The sequence below is a fragment of the Podarcis vaucheri genome, assembly GCF_965113315.1.
Source record: "Podarcis vaucheri genome assembly, chromosome: 2".
Lineage (NCBI taxonomy): Eukaryota > Metazoa > Chordata > Lepidosauria > Squamata > Lacertidae > Podarcis > Podarcis vaucheri.
In genome coordinates, this window is record NC_138760.1 from 6,106,556 (window position 1) to 6,120,255 (window position 13,700).

Here is a 13,700-nt window from a genome sequence, read left to right on the forward strand (position 1 = left end):
TCCAGAAAGGCCGGGCCTGGCGGGGGTGCGGCGGGGAGAAGCTAGCTGGGGAGGTGGTCCCGAGAGGGATGGCAGCGCAACGAGCAGAAAGGGGTGGGAGCAGTTAGGCCGTCCCCGCGGCGACTTGGCGCACGGCAGGAGAGGGGACAAAGCGCGCCGGCTGGGGGCGCTCTTTGGGCCCAGAGATCCGCGGCGACTGCGGGGAATGCCAGAGGGCGCGGGGGGGGGAAGGGGCGTGGGGACAGGTGCGCACAGCGGCGGGCCGATGCGGGGCCCTGGGGGGGGGCGCACTTGCCCAGAGCCGGGAAAGTTCCATGGCTGCCCCCCGACTGGAACATTGGCTATTGAATTAAGTGGGGAGAGAATAAGGTGCCTGGAGAGCGCAGGAGAAAAGGCAACTCCCAGAGTTGAAAGATTTCACCTTCCTTGTGTTCGTAAGGGCTGAACGCGGTAGGACTTTTCTCCCCATTTCTGCTCCCCCCAGGATTGGTTTTCTGGGATCCCTCTGCAGGGATTGGTTGGCTCCCGAATGTGGGCTGGCCTGGGCAGCTTAGCTTCTCAGCCTGGTCAGGTTACATACCTGGAGGAGGAGCAGGTGGGCTTCCCCTAAAGCCTCTGTCTTGTGAGCTGTGGACTTGCTTATTCTTTTGCCGTGTCTCCCCTTTCAAGCAGGCAGAGGGAAGGGGGTCTCAGGGCAGAGAGTCTCTGTGGGGCCTTAGGCTCTTTTCCCATTGAACTTTGGAACCACCTCTCCCAAGCCCCTTAGTGGGACCTGGGGAAGGGGAGGGAAAGGGAAAGGAAGTTGACCTATAACCTGGTGCAAGGCAGAGGGTGCTGTGCTATAGGGAACAGGCTCCTGAGTGAGGGGTGTTGGGCTGCAGGGAGTAGGGTAAAAGTGACTATGCGAGGGGGCATGTGTTCTTCCTAGGATGCATAGCTGAACCAAGGAGGAAGATGCTGTTGCTGTTGTACCACTTTGTTATGCTTCGTTATTGCATCACTTACGAATGTGGGGTTTTTTTGCGGGGAGGGGGGAAATCCATGCTGGGGGAGCTGAGCTGTAATAAACCTTGCTATTAAGCCAAAGTCCTTCCCCCTCCGCATGCCTGAGTTTTCTTTCAGCCCGGCTTCTCCTTGGATGGGTTATGTTCTGCACCCCTTGACCTCCTCCGCTTGCCACAAAGCTGTCCTCATGTGCTGTTGGCTGTTGCTTCCCACAGCCCAGGAGGCTGCGTCAGAGTGCTGCTGGTGTGTGTGAAGCCATTCCTGGTGTGTGTGTTGTGTGGGGATTGGAGGGGAGGGGGAGAGGGGTCCAGTTTCTGAAGCCTGCCTGTGTGTTCCTACAGTAAAGGGCAATGATGTCATGACGTTGACGCCATCTCCCTGGATGGATGCAGATAAGAACAGTGTGGGAGGGCACTGGAATCGCTCTCCGAAGGGGTTGGAGCTAAAACAAGCCCTGGTTTGGCTGGCACTCAAGACAAATAGAGTTTGAAAGGGGAAAACTATTCCACTTTGGTTTTGCAGTGAATGGGCAAGCTAAGCCAGAGGAAGGACCCAGCTGCCAGGAACTAGCACCGCTGCCCCTCCTGCCCCAAACTTTCCCTGGCCTCTGAAATCTCTCCTGTTGCACCCTGGGCAAAACTCCACACCGTTTGGAGAAGAGGAAGGGCACAGTGCCGAGAGAGCAGCAGAACTGCGAGCTGGAAATAGCAGACAAGTTTGGACTGAGCTGTGCCCATATAGTTCCTTTCACCTTGTGTTCTGGATCTTTGATGCGTGGATTAGGTGAGCCAGCAAGTGTCGGAGACCAGTGGGGTCTGATCTGAACTTCTGGAGTTTTCTGGACTGCATAAGGAAGGCTGCATATCGTGGGCTGTGTTCACTGTACGTTTTAAACTTTTGTATGCATATGCTTGTGTGTGTGTGTGTATTCGCTGCACAGTGATACCATTTTGATGGGCAGTGTGGGAAAAGGACTTGTGTTTTGCAAGGGCTTTGGTGGAGATTGGTGGGTTGCTGTGCGTGGGAACGCTCTCTCTGTCCTCTCTCTTTGCCTCTAGTGACAGCCAAGGAGTGTGGCGTTGCCTTGAGATGTCTCTGAATAATTCAGTCCCTTCATCTGCATAACTCCACCTTTGCTTCTGTTTCTTGGGCACTCTTAAGAGTGTGATGAAATGTTAGGAACCCGGTTTTGCTGCCAGGCTGACACTCGCAGAAGACTCTTCCCACTTCAGGGGAGAGGGGGGGGGGCAGGGCACAGTCGCCTTGCCACCAACATGCCACATGCCTTCTCAACCTGCCAGTTAAACAGGGAGGCTGGCCTTTGCTCCACCCGACCCCCTCCAACAGCATTCTGTAAGGCCTTGATCAATGCCAACAACCCCCTCTGTCCCCTTATTGTTGCAATGGGCAGGATGTGTATAGAGAGAGGACCTGTGTATAGCACCCCCTCCCCATGGGATCTCTGTTGGTGAGAGCAAATGCACAGGGAGATTTTGCTTCAGGTAGCCACTAATTCTCCAGGTGCAGCACTTTCACTTTCTCTCTGGAGGAATTACTGACAGCCGTCCTCTCTCCTGTGGGAAGTAGGGAAAGTGTGCAAGCACACTGTTGGGGTGGGGCTAATCCCATTCCCTGCTCCCTTCCTTGATCTTGGGGATTAAGAATCAAGCAGGTTTTCCCTTCTGCAACAAACCTCTCCTCATCCACATAACACCATCCTTTTGGGTCCCCCCCCCCCCTTAGTCCTTCTCAGTGGGTTGGAATGTTAGGAGCCGGCCTTTTTAAAGAAGGAAAGAGAGATTAGCATATTGATCACTGTTCTTTGTTGGAGCTGACCTTGGTAGGACAACTGTTGCTGCCTGTCCTCCACTTTGCTGCACTGGGGATGCTAAATTGAAGCAAGCCCCCCCCCCCGACTCTGTTAGCTGCTTTTTGTGCAGGTCGGGGGGGGGGACATGCCAATATTTCTGATTCCCAGTATCAGCAGCAGATGCTTCAGTGACCAAAATACCTGCAAGTCTCCCTCTGTCAGCGTCACGCAACCTGAGGTTACAAAGCGACTTCTTTGAGCTGTCCTTTTGACTCAAAGCAGTTAATGTATTTACTTGTGTTTGTGTGCTGTTAGTTAGAGCATCGCGCTCATACTGTCATCCGTGTTGGAAGGGGAATAAGGGATAGATATCCTCTTTGCGTCACTCAGCATAAAGTATGCACGGGGGTGTCATACCCTGGTGGGAATCTAGTTGCATCTCGGGGGAAGTGTCTGCAATAGAACTTGAGGCCCAAAGAGAATGTGTGAAGGTAACCAGATTGGCAGGTAGATAAGCATCCAGTCTCCAGTTCCAGAGAGCAGGAGAACGGGATGCAATGGGAGATTCAGCCTTGGAAGAGCATCGAGGATGAACAACAAGCTTGACTGCTTTCTTTTCTTTGAACAGGTTGCCGCTCAATGTTGAAGAGGAAATAAGAGACGCCCCTCACTGCTGCTTCTTTGCCTTCCCTACGGGGATCCATGTCGCCTCCTCGTGTCCAGTTCCCAGCGGCCTTCCAGGTATTAAATCTCCCCAAGGCAGAGAGGGCAGCCTCTGATGCATTGGCACCGACCCCTAATAAATCTGAACCCTCCCTCTGCAGGCTCTCAAGATACTCTTTTCCAGAATGTGGATGCTCTGCTTCCCCTGTCCCACCTCTCTACGTGAGGCACCTCTGGTTTGTGTATCTTGCCACACAAGCCTTGCCTCGTCCCCTGGCACTGATCCGGCTGCCCTGCTTGAAGAGCATCCTGTTTGGTGGCCGCCATCCTTGTTACCTAAACTGAGACGTCCCAGTGCCCTCTGCGCTTTGCCTCTGTGGCCCAGCCTCCCGTAGAGAGGGGAATAGCTTTGCCCAGGAACTGGCGGAGCCCTCCTTCCCAGTGGTCTGCAAATGAGCAGGATTTCTTTCTTTCCTTGTTCTTGCTTTGTGTCTGGCAAGGAAAGAAAGCACCTCCTTCTAGGTTGTAGGGACCCATGGCAGGAAGTGCTCCCCTTACTGGGCTGTGTGGGGAACGATGTGGGGTTGGTCCTCTCAGAGAGGCAAGCCCAGCTGGCTTTCTCCCTTGCTCTGCCTGTTCTTATTTCTAATGCCCTTTCCCCTTCCCCCACAGTATGTCCTGGTTTAGCGGCATCCTGGTGCCCAAAGTGGACGAGCGGAAGACTGCTTGGGGGGAGCGCAATGGGCCCAAGCGCCACCGCCCAGCGCTCTGTGGCCCTCGCTACATGAGTTGCCTGCAGGACCCGGAGCTGGAGCGCGGAGGCAGCGGGGGACTGGGCCTGAACTGTTCGTGGCAGGAGGACCACTATGGCAAGAAGGCGCCGCCGCCACCCCCGCCTGCCACTGGGGACCTGGGACTCAAAGCCGTGGACCTGGGCTTCGAGGACGGGGGCGGAGAGGCCAAGGGGCTCTCGGCCAGCGACTGCGGCCGGCGCCTGCTGCAAGTGTTCCGCTCCAAGCGCTTCCGTTCGGCCAAGCTGGAGCGGCTCTACCAGCGCTACTTCTTTCAGATGAACCAGAGTTCGTTGACGGTGCTCATGGGAGTCTTGGTGCTGGCTTGCGGCATCATGCTGCTGTTCCACTGCGTGCCTGGCACTCCCCGCGTGCCCTATGCCGCCGCCCTGGCCGTGGCGGCTGCCCTGTTCCTCTCGCTCATGGTCCTCTGCAACCGGACTGGCTTCCATCAGGACTGCATGTGGGCTGTGAGCTACCTGGTCATTGGGGCGTTGTGCGGGGTGCAGGCTCTGGGCACTCTCCTGGTCTCGCCTCGCAGTGCCTCCGAGGGCGTCTGGTGGAGCGTCTTCTTCATCTACATCATCTACACCCTGCTGCCCGTCCGCATGCGGGTGGCGGTCCTGGCTGGAGCCTTGCTCTCTGTGCTGCACCTGGTAATCTCCTGGCACCAGAACAGGGCGGACTCCTTCCTTTGGAAGCAGGTAAGGGGGAAGGAGTGAGGGCGGAGGAGGCCTGGGATTAATGAGTCCCTTGGGGACAAAGAAAAGCCTTGGAAGCTGTGAGGAAAGGCACACTTGAAACCGTACACTAATTGGGCAAAGGCCTTGGGTGTGAAACAAAAAGGCTCGTATGGTAATTGCTTCAGGCTTTGGTGGGGGAGCAGTCAAGTGGCCTGCAGCCTCCTTCTGCTGTTGAGCTGCGTGGGAACCATGGATCTGTGGCCCCTTCCTAAGCTGGTAGGAGCAGCTTTGGGTAGTATGGGAGGAGCCTGCCTGTGGCTCCTCCCCATGCTGTGGGATCAGCCCAGTTTCTGGATGTGGGTGATTGGGATATTTCATTTCCTGAGTTCCCCAAATAACATAGTAAGCTTGGCTGTTGGCACTAAAGCCTTGTGTGTGAAAACTTCGTTTTGCTTCTGCCCCGTATCTGCTTGGTTCTTGCCCGCTTTTCATTGCTTGGTGGTGACAGAGGAACGCCTGGGAATCTTGTTTGGCCAGAACTAGCACTGAACATCTTTTCCCAGCACAGAATCCTATGGCACGTCCACAGGATCCTCTGCTTAACATAGGAATGTTCTTTGTGGTGCGATGGTTGGATATTTTGGGGCAGTTTTAAGCTGCCCACTTGGACTCCTCAGTCTCCTGCCTCTTGTTGCTGCTTGACTAGTAGCCCCTTTTCCCATCATGAGTTTATCTAACCCCTTTTAAAGCTATCCAAGTTGGGGGCCACAGCTGGGGCAGCCATTTCCATAGCTTAAATATCACTGGGTGAAGAAGGTTTCTTCCTTGTCTGTCCTGAATCTCCCAGCATCCATTGGATGACCTCGTGGCTCGAGGACAATGAGAGAGAAACCGCTGCCCTCTTTCTCCCCACCTGCATAATTTTATATACCGTATTTTTCGCTCTGTAACACGCACCCGACCATAACAAGCACGTAGTTTTTAGAGGAGGAAAATCCGTAGGCATGCCACCCATAGGCATTCCCTCCATAACACGCACAGACATTTCCCCTTACCTTTTAGGAGGAAAAAAGTGAGTGTTATGGTGCAAAAAATACGGTACCTGTCTGGTGGTCTTTCCTTGCCCTTCCCTGGCCTTACATGCCTTTTTTTTAATCCCCTGCAGTTCAAAAGCATGCCAAGTGCAAGTAGATAAATAGGTACTGCTCCGGCGGGAAGGTAAACGGCGTTTCCGTGTGCTGCTCTGGTTCACCAGAAGCGGCTTAGTCATGCTGGCCACATGACCCGGAAGCTGTACGCCGGCTCCCTCAGCCAATAAAGCAAGATGAGCACCGCAACCCTGGAGTCGTCCGCGACTGGGCCTAATGGTCAGGGGTCCCTTTACCTTTTAAGCTAACAAGTCTGGTGTGCTGTTCATTTTTCTCTTGATAATTTTGGTTGCCCCTTTCAGCTCTTGATAATTTTGGTTGCCCCTTTTCTCTGAATGAATTAGGAAATCAGGCATTTGAAAGTGAATTAGAACAATTTGTATGATGAAGAGTTCTCTGCTGTCCAGCAATTGCATATGCCATGAAAGACAAAGTCTTACCTATTTTGTACCTTAGAGAGTGATGTGCTAATTATGGTCTGCACTCCACAGAGAACCATATCTACACATTACTCCTAAGCATCTCTACCTCCTGTCATCACTGTATCATTAGTGCTACAGAGTCAGTGCTGTGTAGCATCCAGATTTATGGTGACCTTTTTATCAGCCTTCCCCAACTTGGTACCTTCCAGATGTTGTAGACTACCCCCGTCCCTTGCTATTGGTCATGCTGGCTGGGGCTTGTGGAAGCTGTAGTTTTAAAACATCTGGGGGACATTAGGCTGGATAAAGCTGTTTTTATATGCTTACATTCCAAGCCTTGAATTTACTTCCCTGATGCTCTGTTTGCTGCAGAGATGAAGGCAAAGGTGTAATTTAAATGTCCACATTTATTCAGTTGGTAAATGCAGAAGTTCAGCTAACCATAATGTTAATAGTCAGTTCCATCACCTCTTTTTGTGCTTCTATTTCTTTGGCCCTAGGAAGGAGCAGCATAATTTACCCGTTTCTTTTGTATTTTTATCCTTTTGAAATCCGTCAAATTCAATGTGTCTAAAACTTACATAATTGCATTGCAATTAGGTTTTTGAACTACTACGTAACATACCTCTTAAACACGGGTCATTAAAATTGTGGCGTTGAACACTACAGCGGCAATGAGGCATAATTCTAAAATGTGTAATGTTTGTGTGTGGAGAGAGAAAAAATGGGAGGAAAGGAAAGAGGCCACAAGAGGGTGGCCTACATAGAATAATGATCTGGCAGCTTGCAGACTCCCTCGGTGATTTCTATTTGTGCCCCTTTATTGACATGGTTTTAGAAAAGGGTCTTTAAAACACTCAAATCCGCAAGTTCACTGGTTGTTTCTCCCCCACTGCTCCCCAGATCTCTCCTGTTCTTGCATTGTCTGTTAGCTCTGGTTAGCCCAACTTTCAGTGTTTCTCTTCTGGGAATAACTAGAAGGATCTGCGTCTGCAAAGTTATCAGATTGATGAGCGCTGCCACTGGCGACGGAGAGGCAAATGTGGTGGTCAGTTTGCAGCTGCTTCTGCTGTTAGCGTAACCTCACGGCCTGCTTGGGTTTCATCCACGGCTCCATTTGGTTCCCCTTCCTCCTCGGTTCAGCCTTCCAGTGCTCCTTTCCAAAAAAGGATCAAGGATACAGCTGCTCACATCAGCCTTTTCTGTTCAGGAGGAAAGAGCTATTTTCAAGCTTTGGGTTGCTGTGGATTTCTGGTTTTTTAAACACACACACACACACACACACACACACACACACAAATAGCTCCCCTATGATGCTTGGAATTATTGCTGTATCTTCAACTCGTAAACTAAATTAGTGTTAACCCTCAACTATCCATTGCTGGCAGCAGCAATTGGGGAGATAGCTTGGAGTCTGGAGGTGTCTATAAGTGGCCCAGTCACTGTCTGCCATAAGTTGGTGACATCCTAGTGGGCATTCATTTTTGCTACCTTTCAAAACTCTGGTCAGGATTTATTATTATTATTATTATTTATTACATGTCCATACCACCCTTCATACAAAGATCAGAAACCAAAGTTTACAATATACAGTGGCGCCTCGCAAGACGAAAAGAATCCGTTCTGTGATTCTCTTCGTCTAGCGGTTTTTTCGTCTTGCGAAGCAAGCCCATTGAAGGATTAGCGGATTAGCGCTATTAGCGGCTTTTAGCGGCTTATCTGCTGATCGGATCAGCTGATAAGCGGCTTAGCGGCTTAGAAAAGGGGGGGACCAGCAGGAACTCGCAAGACATTGTCGTCTTGCGAAGCAAGCCCATAGGAAATTCGTTTTGCGAAGCACCTCCAAAACGGAAAACTCTTTCGTCTAGTGAGTTTTCCGTCTTGCGAGGCATTTGTCTTGCGGGGCACCACTGTAAAAACACAAAAATACAATGCTCCCCCCACAGTTTAAAAGCCCATAGATTGTTTATTAGCCAAAAGCCTGGGAGGAATGCTTTGCTGGTGCCTAAAGATTAATAATAATACTAATACATTTATTGTACCCCTCACATCTGACTGGGTTGCCCCAGCCACTCTGGGTGACTTCCAACAAAAATACAGGGGGGGAAACCAACAACAACCAGCCAAGGTGCAAGGCAAGCCTCCCTGGGGAGAGCATTTTACAGGCGAGGAGCCACAGCAGAAAAGGCCTGTTCTCGTGTTGCTGCCCTCCAGACCTCTCACGGAGGAGGCACAGATGATGATCGCAGGGTCTGGGTCACTTCACATGGGGAGAGGCGGTCCTTGAGGATTGGTTGACCTTGATGAGATGAGATCAGAGCCATCAGACCATAGTGGCATTGTGGGAAAGAGTCCGCTGTTGACGTTTGTGCTCCAAGACTGATCGTGCTGACAGCATCCTTAGAACCTACCATCAGTGCCCTGCAGTAATAAGCACACCTTTACCTGTGAGCGTTCCAGCATTTATAGAGTGGAGGTTTGACCTGCCTCCTCCCACAGCTGACCCCCAAACAGATGTGTTAGGATCCTGTTTCCAGTTATCATGGCACTATTAGGTGACCAGGGAAGAAGCCTAACTTGTGCATTATTTACATATATATTATTTAGACTTCTCCCATGCTATCTCAATGGCTTAGGGCAGATTACAGATTGGCGCCGCCTATTGACTGCGTTAGAGTAAGAACGAATTCACCCAAGCTGCCCAGGAAGCTTACAAGGATACTGAGTACCTGTCACTGTGACAAATGTTGCGTGGAGAGAGAGCATGAGCTACAAAGAAAGTCCAGAGTGACCAAGGGACAGCAGGTGCAACTACGTGTGTGTGTGTGTGTGTGTGTGCGCGCGCGCGTGCAAAAGTGCCACTGATTAACAAGGCAGCAGATTTTAAAGTTGTATTTCATATTGTATATTAATGTAGCTTCTTACCAAAAAATGCAGGTGAGAAGTGCAATAGATGGCAGGAGTGGTCACAGGCTTTGCAGGCAGAAGGTTCCAGGTTTAATCTTTGGCATCTCCATTTTTTATGGAAAAATGCTGCCACTCTGAGTAGGCATTATTGGGCACAATTGATAAATAGTCTTTCCATTATTATAAGGCAGCTTTCTGTGTTTCTTATGTTTGTAAAAGAAGAGTCGTTGTCTCTCCCGTCCACATAACCATGTGCGCACACTCAAGGAAATGCCTCTTCTAAAATAGCGCTTGCTTTGTTATCTACCAAAAAAATGCATCTTGCTTCAGAAACATTGTTTTCCCCTTAATGCCACTCTTTGCAAATGTGCATGCAGACATAATTGATCACACAAACTTAATTAATAGGTTAATCAAATAAGAGTTTCAGCTGATGAATCAGTCGAAATGTCTCTAATTGGGCTGGTCGCCCTGAGAATAGACATCGGCCATAGACCAAGTCTGACAATTTCTTTTTCATACCTACTTGGTATGGCAGCAATTGCACAAAGATTTCAAGCTGAGGTCTTTCCCAGCCCTGTCACCTAATCTTAGGCCTTCCCCATTCCAAGACCAACTAGAGATCTGTTAACTGGAGGAGCTGGGGATGGCCTGTGGAGCTAATCGTCATCATCATCCACCCATCTGACTGGGCTGATCTAGCCACTCTGGGAAGTTTCTAGCAAAACATAAAATACATGATAAAACACACTCCCAACCAGGGCTGCTTGGCTTCAACATGGTGGCTGCATCTTGTGCCCATGGACCATGCCCTCAACTTTTCTGAATAAATCTGTGCCTCTGTCAGCTTGTTTGCCCATTCCCTCCCAATCCCTTTCTCCATCATGTCAGCTGGACTATAAGCTGGTAGGGAGAGGCTAGGGTGTTTTCTTAACATTTGTGCAGTACCTAGAAAACATTAATTAATTAAATGATATCAAGTTAAAGAGCTGAAGTGAGATTTCAGCTGGCAACTTCCTGGCCTGCAACTCACCCTTTTATCCACAGCACCACCCCAGTTCTCTGCAGCACCTTAGCTCAGCGGCAGGTGAGTCCTGGAGGCAGGGCAGGCCCAAGATGTGTCATTGCCTGAGGCAAAAAACAGGACCGTGCCTCCCTGTTGCACATAACAGAAACCAAGCAGGCTGCTAGATTAATCTTCCTTCAATTATGGCAACAGAAGAGCAAGCTCAGCTTAGGCAGGCCAGGCTATGCGGCGCCCACAGTGCTCCTGCAACAGAGTGGAAAGGCCAAGGGGCTGTTGCTGCTGCCTATTACCTCCCCCAGCAGCAGCCACCTGTCAGGTGTGAGGCAGGTGAACACCTGGCTACGCCAAAAGGGGATTAGCAGGTATTGCTGGTCAGCTGATCAACAGGGCCTGCAAAGTGCTGGACAAAATGGTGCTCTAAAATGGGCTTCTAGGAACAGACAGACAGCCAATGGTCTAATATCCAAAAGGCCATTTCAAAGTGCTGCACAAGCACTGACTGTGAGGGGTGTAAGAGTTTGGCCCAGTGGTCAGATTCGGTTCCCTAGCCCTGCCTTAAACCCTAGGGAACTGTGTTTTGCTTGTTTTTCTTCCCACCCTCTGTCTCCCGAAGGCACAGTATTGGGACCCCTTTTGTATCCTGGCAGCAATGGAGGATGAGACTCCATTATGGGCCAAGAGGGTCTCCTTGGCTTGCACAAAGCTCCCAATTCATTCTTTAGGGAAGGGAGCAGAGGGTAATGGCACCTCAGGTGGAGGGAAGGTGGTCCACCTCACAAACGTCAGGAACTGGAGTTGAAGATGAATGGGTTTTTAGTAGGTCTAGGTTTCCTGCTGAAAGCTTGCTGGGAAAGAAAACTGCTTGAAGCAGGTAACTTCTTTCCCTGCTCCAGTATGTGTGTCACTTGGGTCCCTCTCTTGCTTGCAGCTTGGAGCCAACATTTTGATATTCCTGTGTACCAACGTCATTGGCATCTGCACCCACTACCCAGCTGAGGTGTCGCAGCGCCAGGCCTTCCAAGAGACCCGGGGCTACATTCAGGCACGGCTACACCTGCAACGTGAAAACCGCCAGCAGGTGAGGAGCCATTGTGGGGGGGGGGGCCAGGGTTGGGCTGCAGCCTTGAACGGGAGTTGTGGTGGGCAGGACTGCCAGTTAAAGGGCCAGCTTGGCCATTCAGTTCCTGATCTTGTTTGGCTGGCATTAGGCTGCTTGGGGACGAGAAGATGCCAGAATTTTGAGAGTCTGGCAGTGCTGGGGGGATTGTGAATTGGGACAGAAGGAATGTTAAGGTTGGAAGAGAAGGGTGGATTATCTGTGACTAGGCTGAAACTGGTGCCTTTAACTTCGGTGTGTTGTGTTAACATTCTTGCTCTGAGGGGAGTATTTATGTGGCTTTCTCTCTGGGGTGGTGGGCAGGAGCGGCTCTTGCTGTCAGTGCTGCCCCAGCATGTTGCCATGGAGATGAAGGAGGACATCAACACAAAGAAGGAGGACATGATGTTCCACAAGATCTACATCCAGAAACATGACAATGTCAGGTACCAAGCTATTGGGATATGGGGTGTGTGTTTGCATGTGTGCACCCATGCCTGGGAGTGACCGACGCCTAGGAGTGGCAAGGACGTCAGTGAAGCAAAGGCCGTTCTACTGTAAACATGGAAAACTTAAACTGCAGGGCACTTGCTTTTCAACAAGACGTGAGCGGGTGGGTCGCTGGGTGCGCGAGGAGAGAAAATGTTGGCTGGGTTCCGGGTTCCGGGTGGGTTTATTAAGACAGAGACCCCCCAGGCTGTTAGCTCCTTGCAAGTTCCTGTGCTCATTTCCTGTCTCTTCTCACCCCAACAGCATTCTGTTTGCTGACATTGAGGGTTTCACTAGCCTGGCGTCCCAGTGCACAGCGCAGGAACTGGTCATGACACTGAACGAGCTCTTTGCCCGTTTTGACAAGCTGGCTGCGGTAAGTGTGTCTAGCAGGATCGGCCAGTGGAACAGCTGACCTGTGTGGGAATGATGGTCTGCCTGTGCTCATTGGAGGAAGATGGCCCAGTCGGGGTTCTTGCAAATGTCTGCATGTTTTAAGCATGTACACCTCCCTTGAGCTTTGTGCTTATTACAGGTGTGCCTGCAGCAAAGACAGGTGCCGTGTTAAGAAGTCCCCATAAATGTTCAGCTCCGGTACCACCTCCTTCCCTATGTTTGTGGACAAAGCAAGACCCTTTAAGGCACATCCCACAGCACTCTGTTTATTCTTATAAGTTTACTACCCCTATAGAAGTAGTTTTTGGCTGCTGGAGGGTCTTTTTGTAGCGCAGGGGCAGAGGTATTGAACTGAGGTGAGATCATAACATACAACAATACAAACAACCAAATAAAAGACTTCCTTTATCCTGTATCTGGCCTCCTTATTTACTTCTTACCGTATTTTTCGCCCCATAGGACGCACCGGCCCATAGGACGCACCAAGTTTTTTGGGGGGGAAATAAAGAAAAAAAAATTATTTCCCCCCAGGCACTTGTGGGGCCGGCAGCGGGGAGAAGTGCTCTTCTCCCCGCCGCCCACCTTCAGATCAGGTACGGGGACAGCGGGAAGACGCGCTGCGCCTCCCAGCTGTCCCCGGAGCTTGCGGGGCAGGCAGCAGGGAGAAGCGCTCTTCTCCCTGCCACCCGCCTTCAGATCAGGTACGGGGACAGCGGGAAGACGCGCTGCGCCTCCCAGCTGTCCCCGGAGCTTGCGGGGCTGGCGGCGGGGTCTCCCTGCCGTCAGCCTCCAAACCACTTCAGGAGACAGCGGGATGGTGGCGTTCCGCCTCCCCCTGTCCCCCGACCTTGTGGGGCTGGCGCTGGGGCTCTCCTGAAGCCTGGAGAGCGAGAGGGGTCAGTGCGCACCAACCCCTCTCGCTCTCCAGGCTTCAGTGAAAGCCTGCATTCACCCCATAGGATGCACACACATTTCCCCTTCATTTTTGGAGGGGAAAAAGTGTGTCCTATAGGGCGAAAAATACGGTATAAACTGTTTCCTTTATGAATAATTATTAAGCTTTTTCTAATTATAACTTAAATATTCACAGTGTTATGCTCGCTGTATGTTATGTTCACGTTTAATGAGGGTGGGTTTGTGTATTGGGGGTTTGTGTTAGGTTGTAAATAAAATTCCAATAAAAAATTCTAATTCAAAATGAACTGAGGTGAGATGTGCTTGGAAGGGGCATGTTGGAGTTTGGGGTGGTGGTATTTCTGACTT

The 13,700-nt window shown here is 51.0% G+C and overlaps 1 protein-coding gene across 2 annotated transcripts in view; it reads left to right on the forward strand.

The window, feature by feature from the left end:
- Window positions 1-284: 284 nt before the first annotated feature.
- Window positions 285-13,700, forward strand: part of ADCY6 (adenylate cyclase 6) — a 51,938-nt gene continuing 38,522 nt past the window's right edge. The window contains exons 1-7 of one of the 2 annotated variants that reach the window (XM_082205449.1): window positions 285-450; window positions 1,528-1,887; window positions 3,444-3,556; window positions 4,151-4,973; window positions 11,385-11,534; window positions 11,877-11,998; window positions 12,306-12,417. In XM_082205449.1, coding sequence (XP_082061575.1) covers window positions 4,152-4,973; window positions 11,385-11,534; window positions 11,877-11,998; window positions 12,306-12,417 — 1,206 coding nt within the window. In that variant the 5' untranslated portion in view covers window positions 285-450; window positions 1,528-1,887; window positions 3,444-3,556; window position 4,151. Of the gene's footprint in view, window positions 451-1,305; window positions 1,888-3,443; window positions 3,557-4,150; window positions 4,974-11,384; window positions 11,535-11,876; window positions 11,999-12,305; window positions 12,418-13,700 lie in introns of those variants that run through there. The other variant, XM_082205450.1, reaches the window with a different exon arrangement.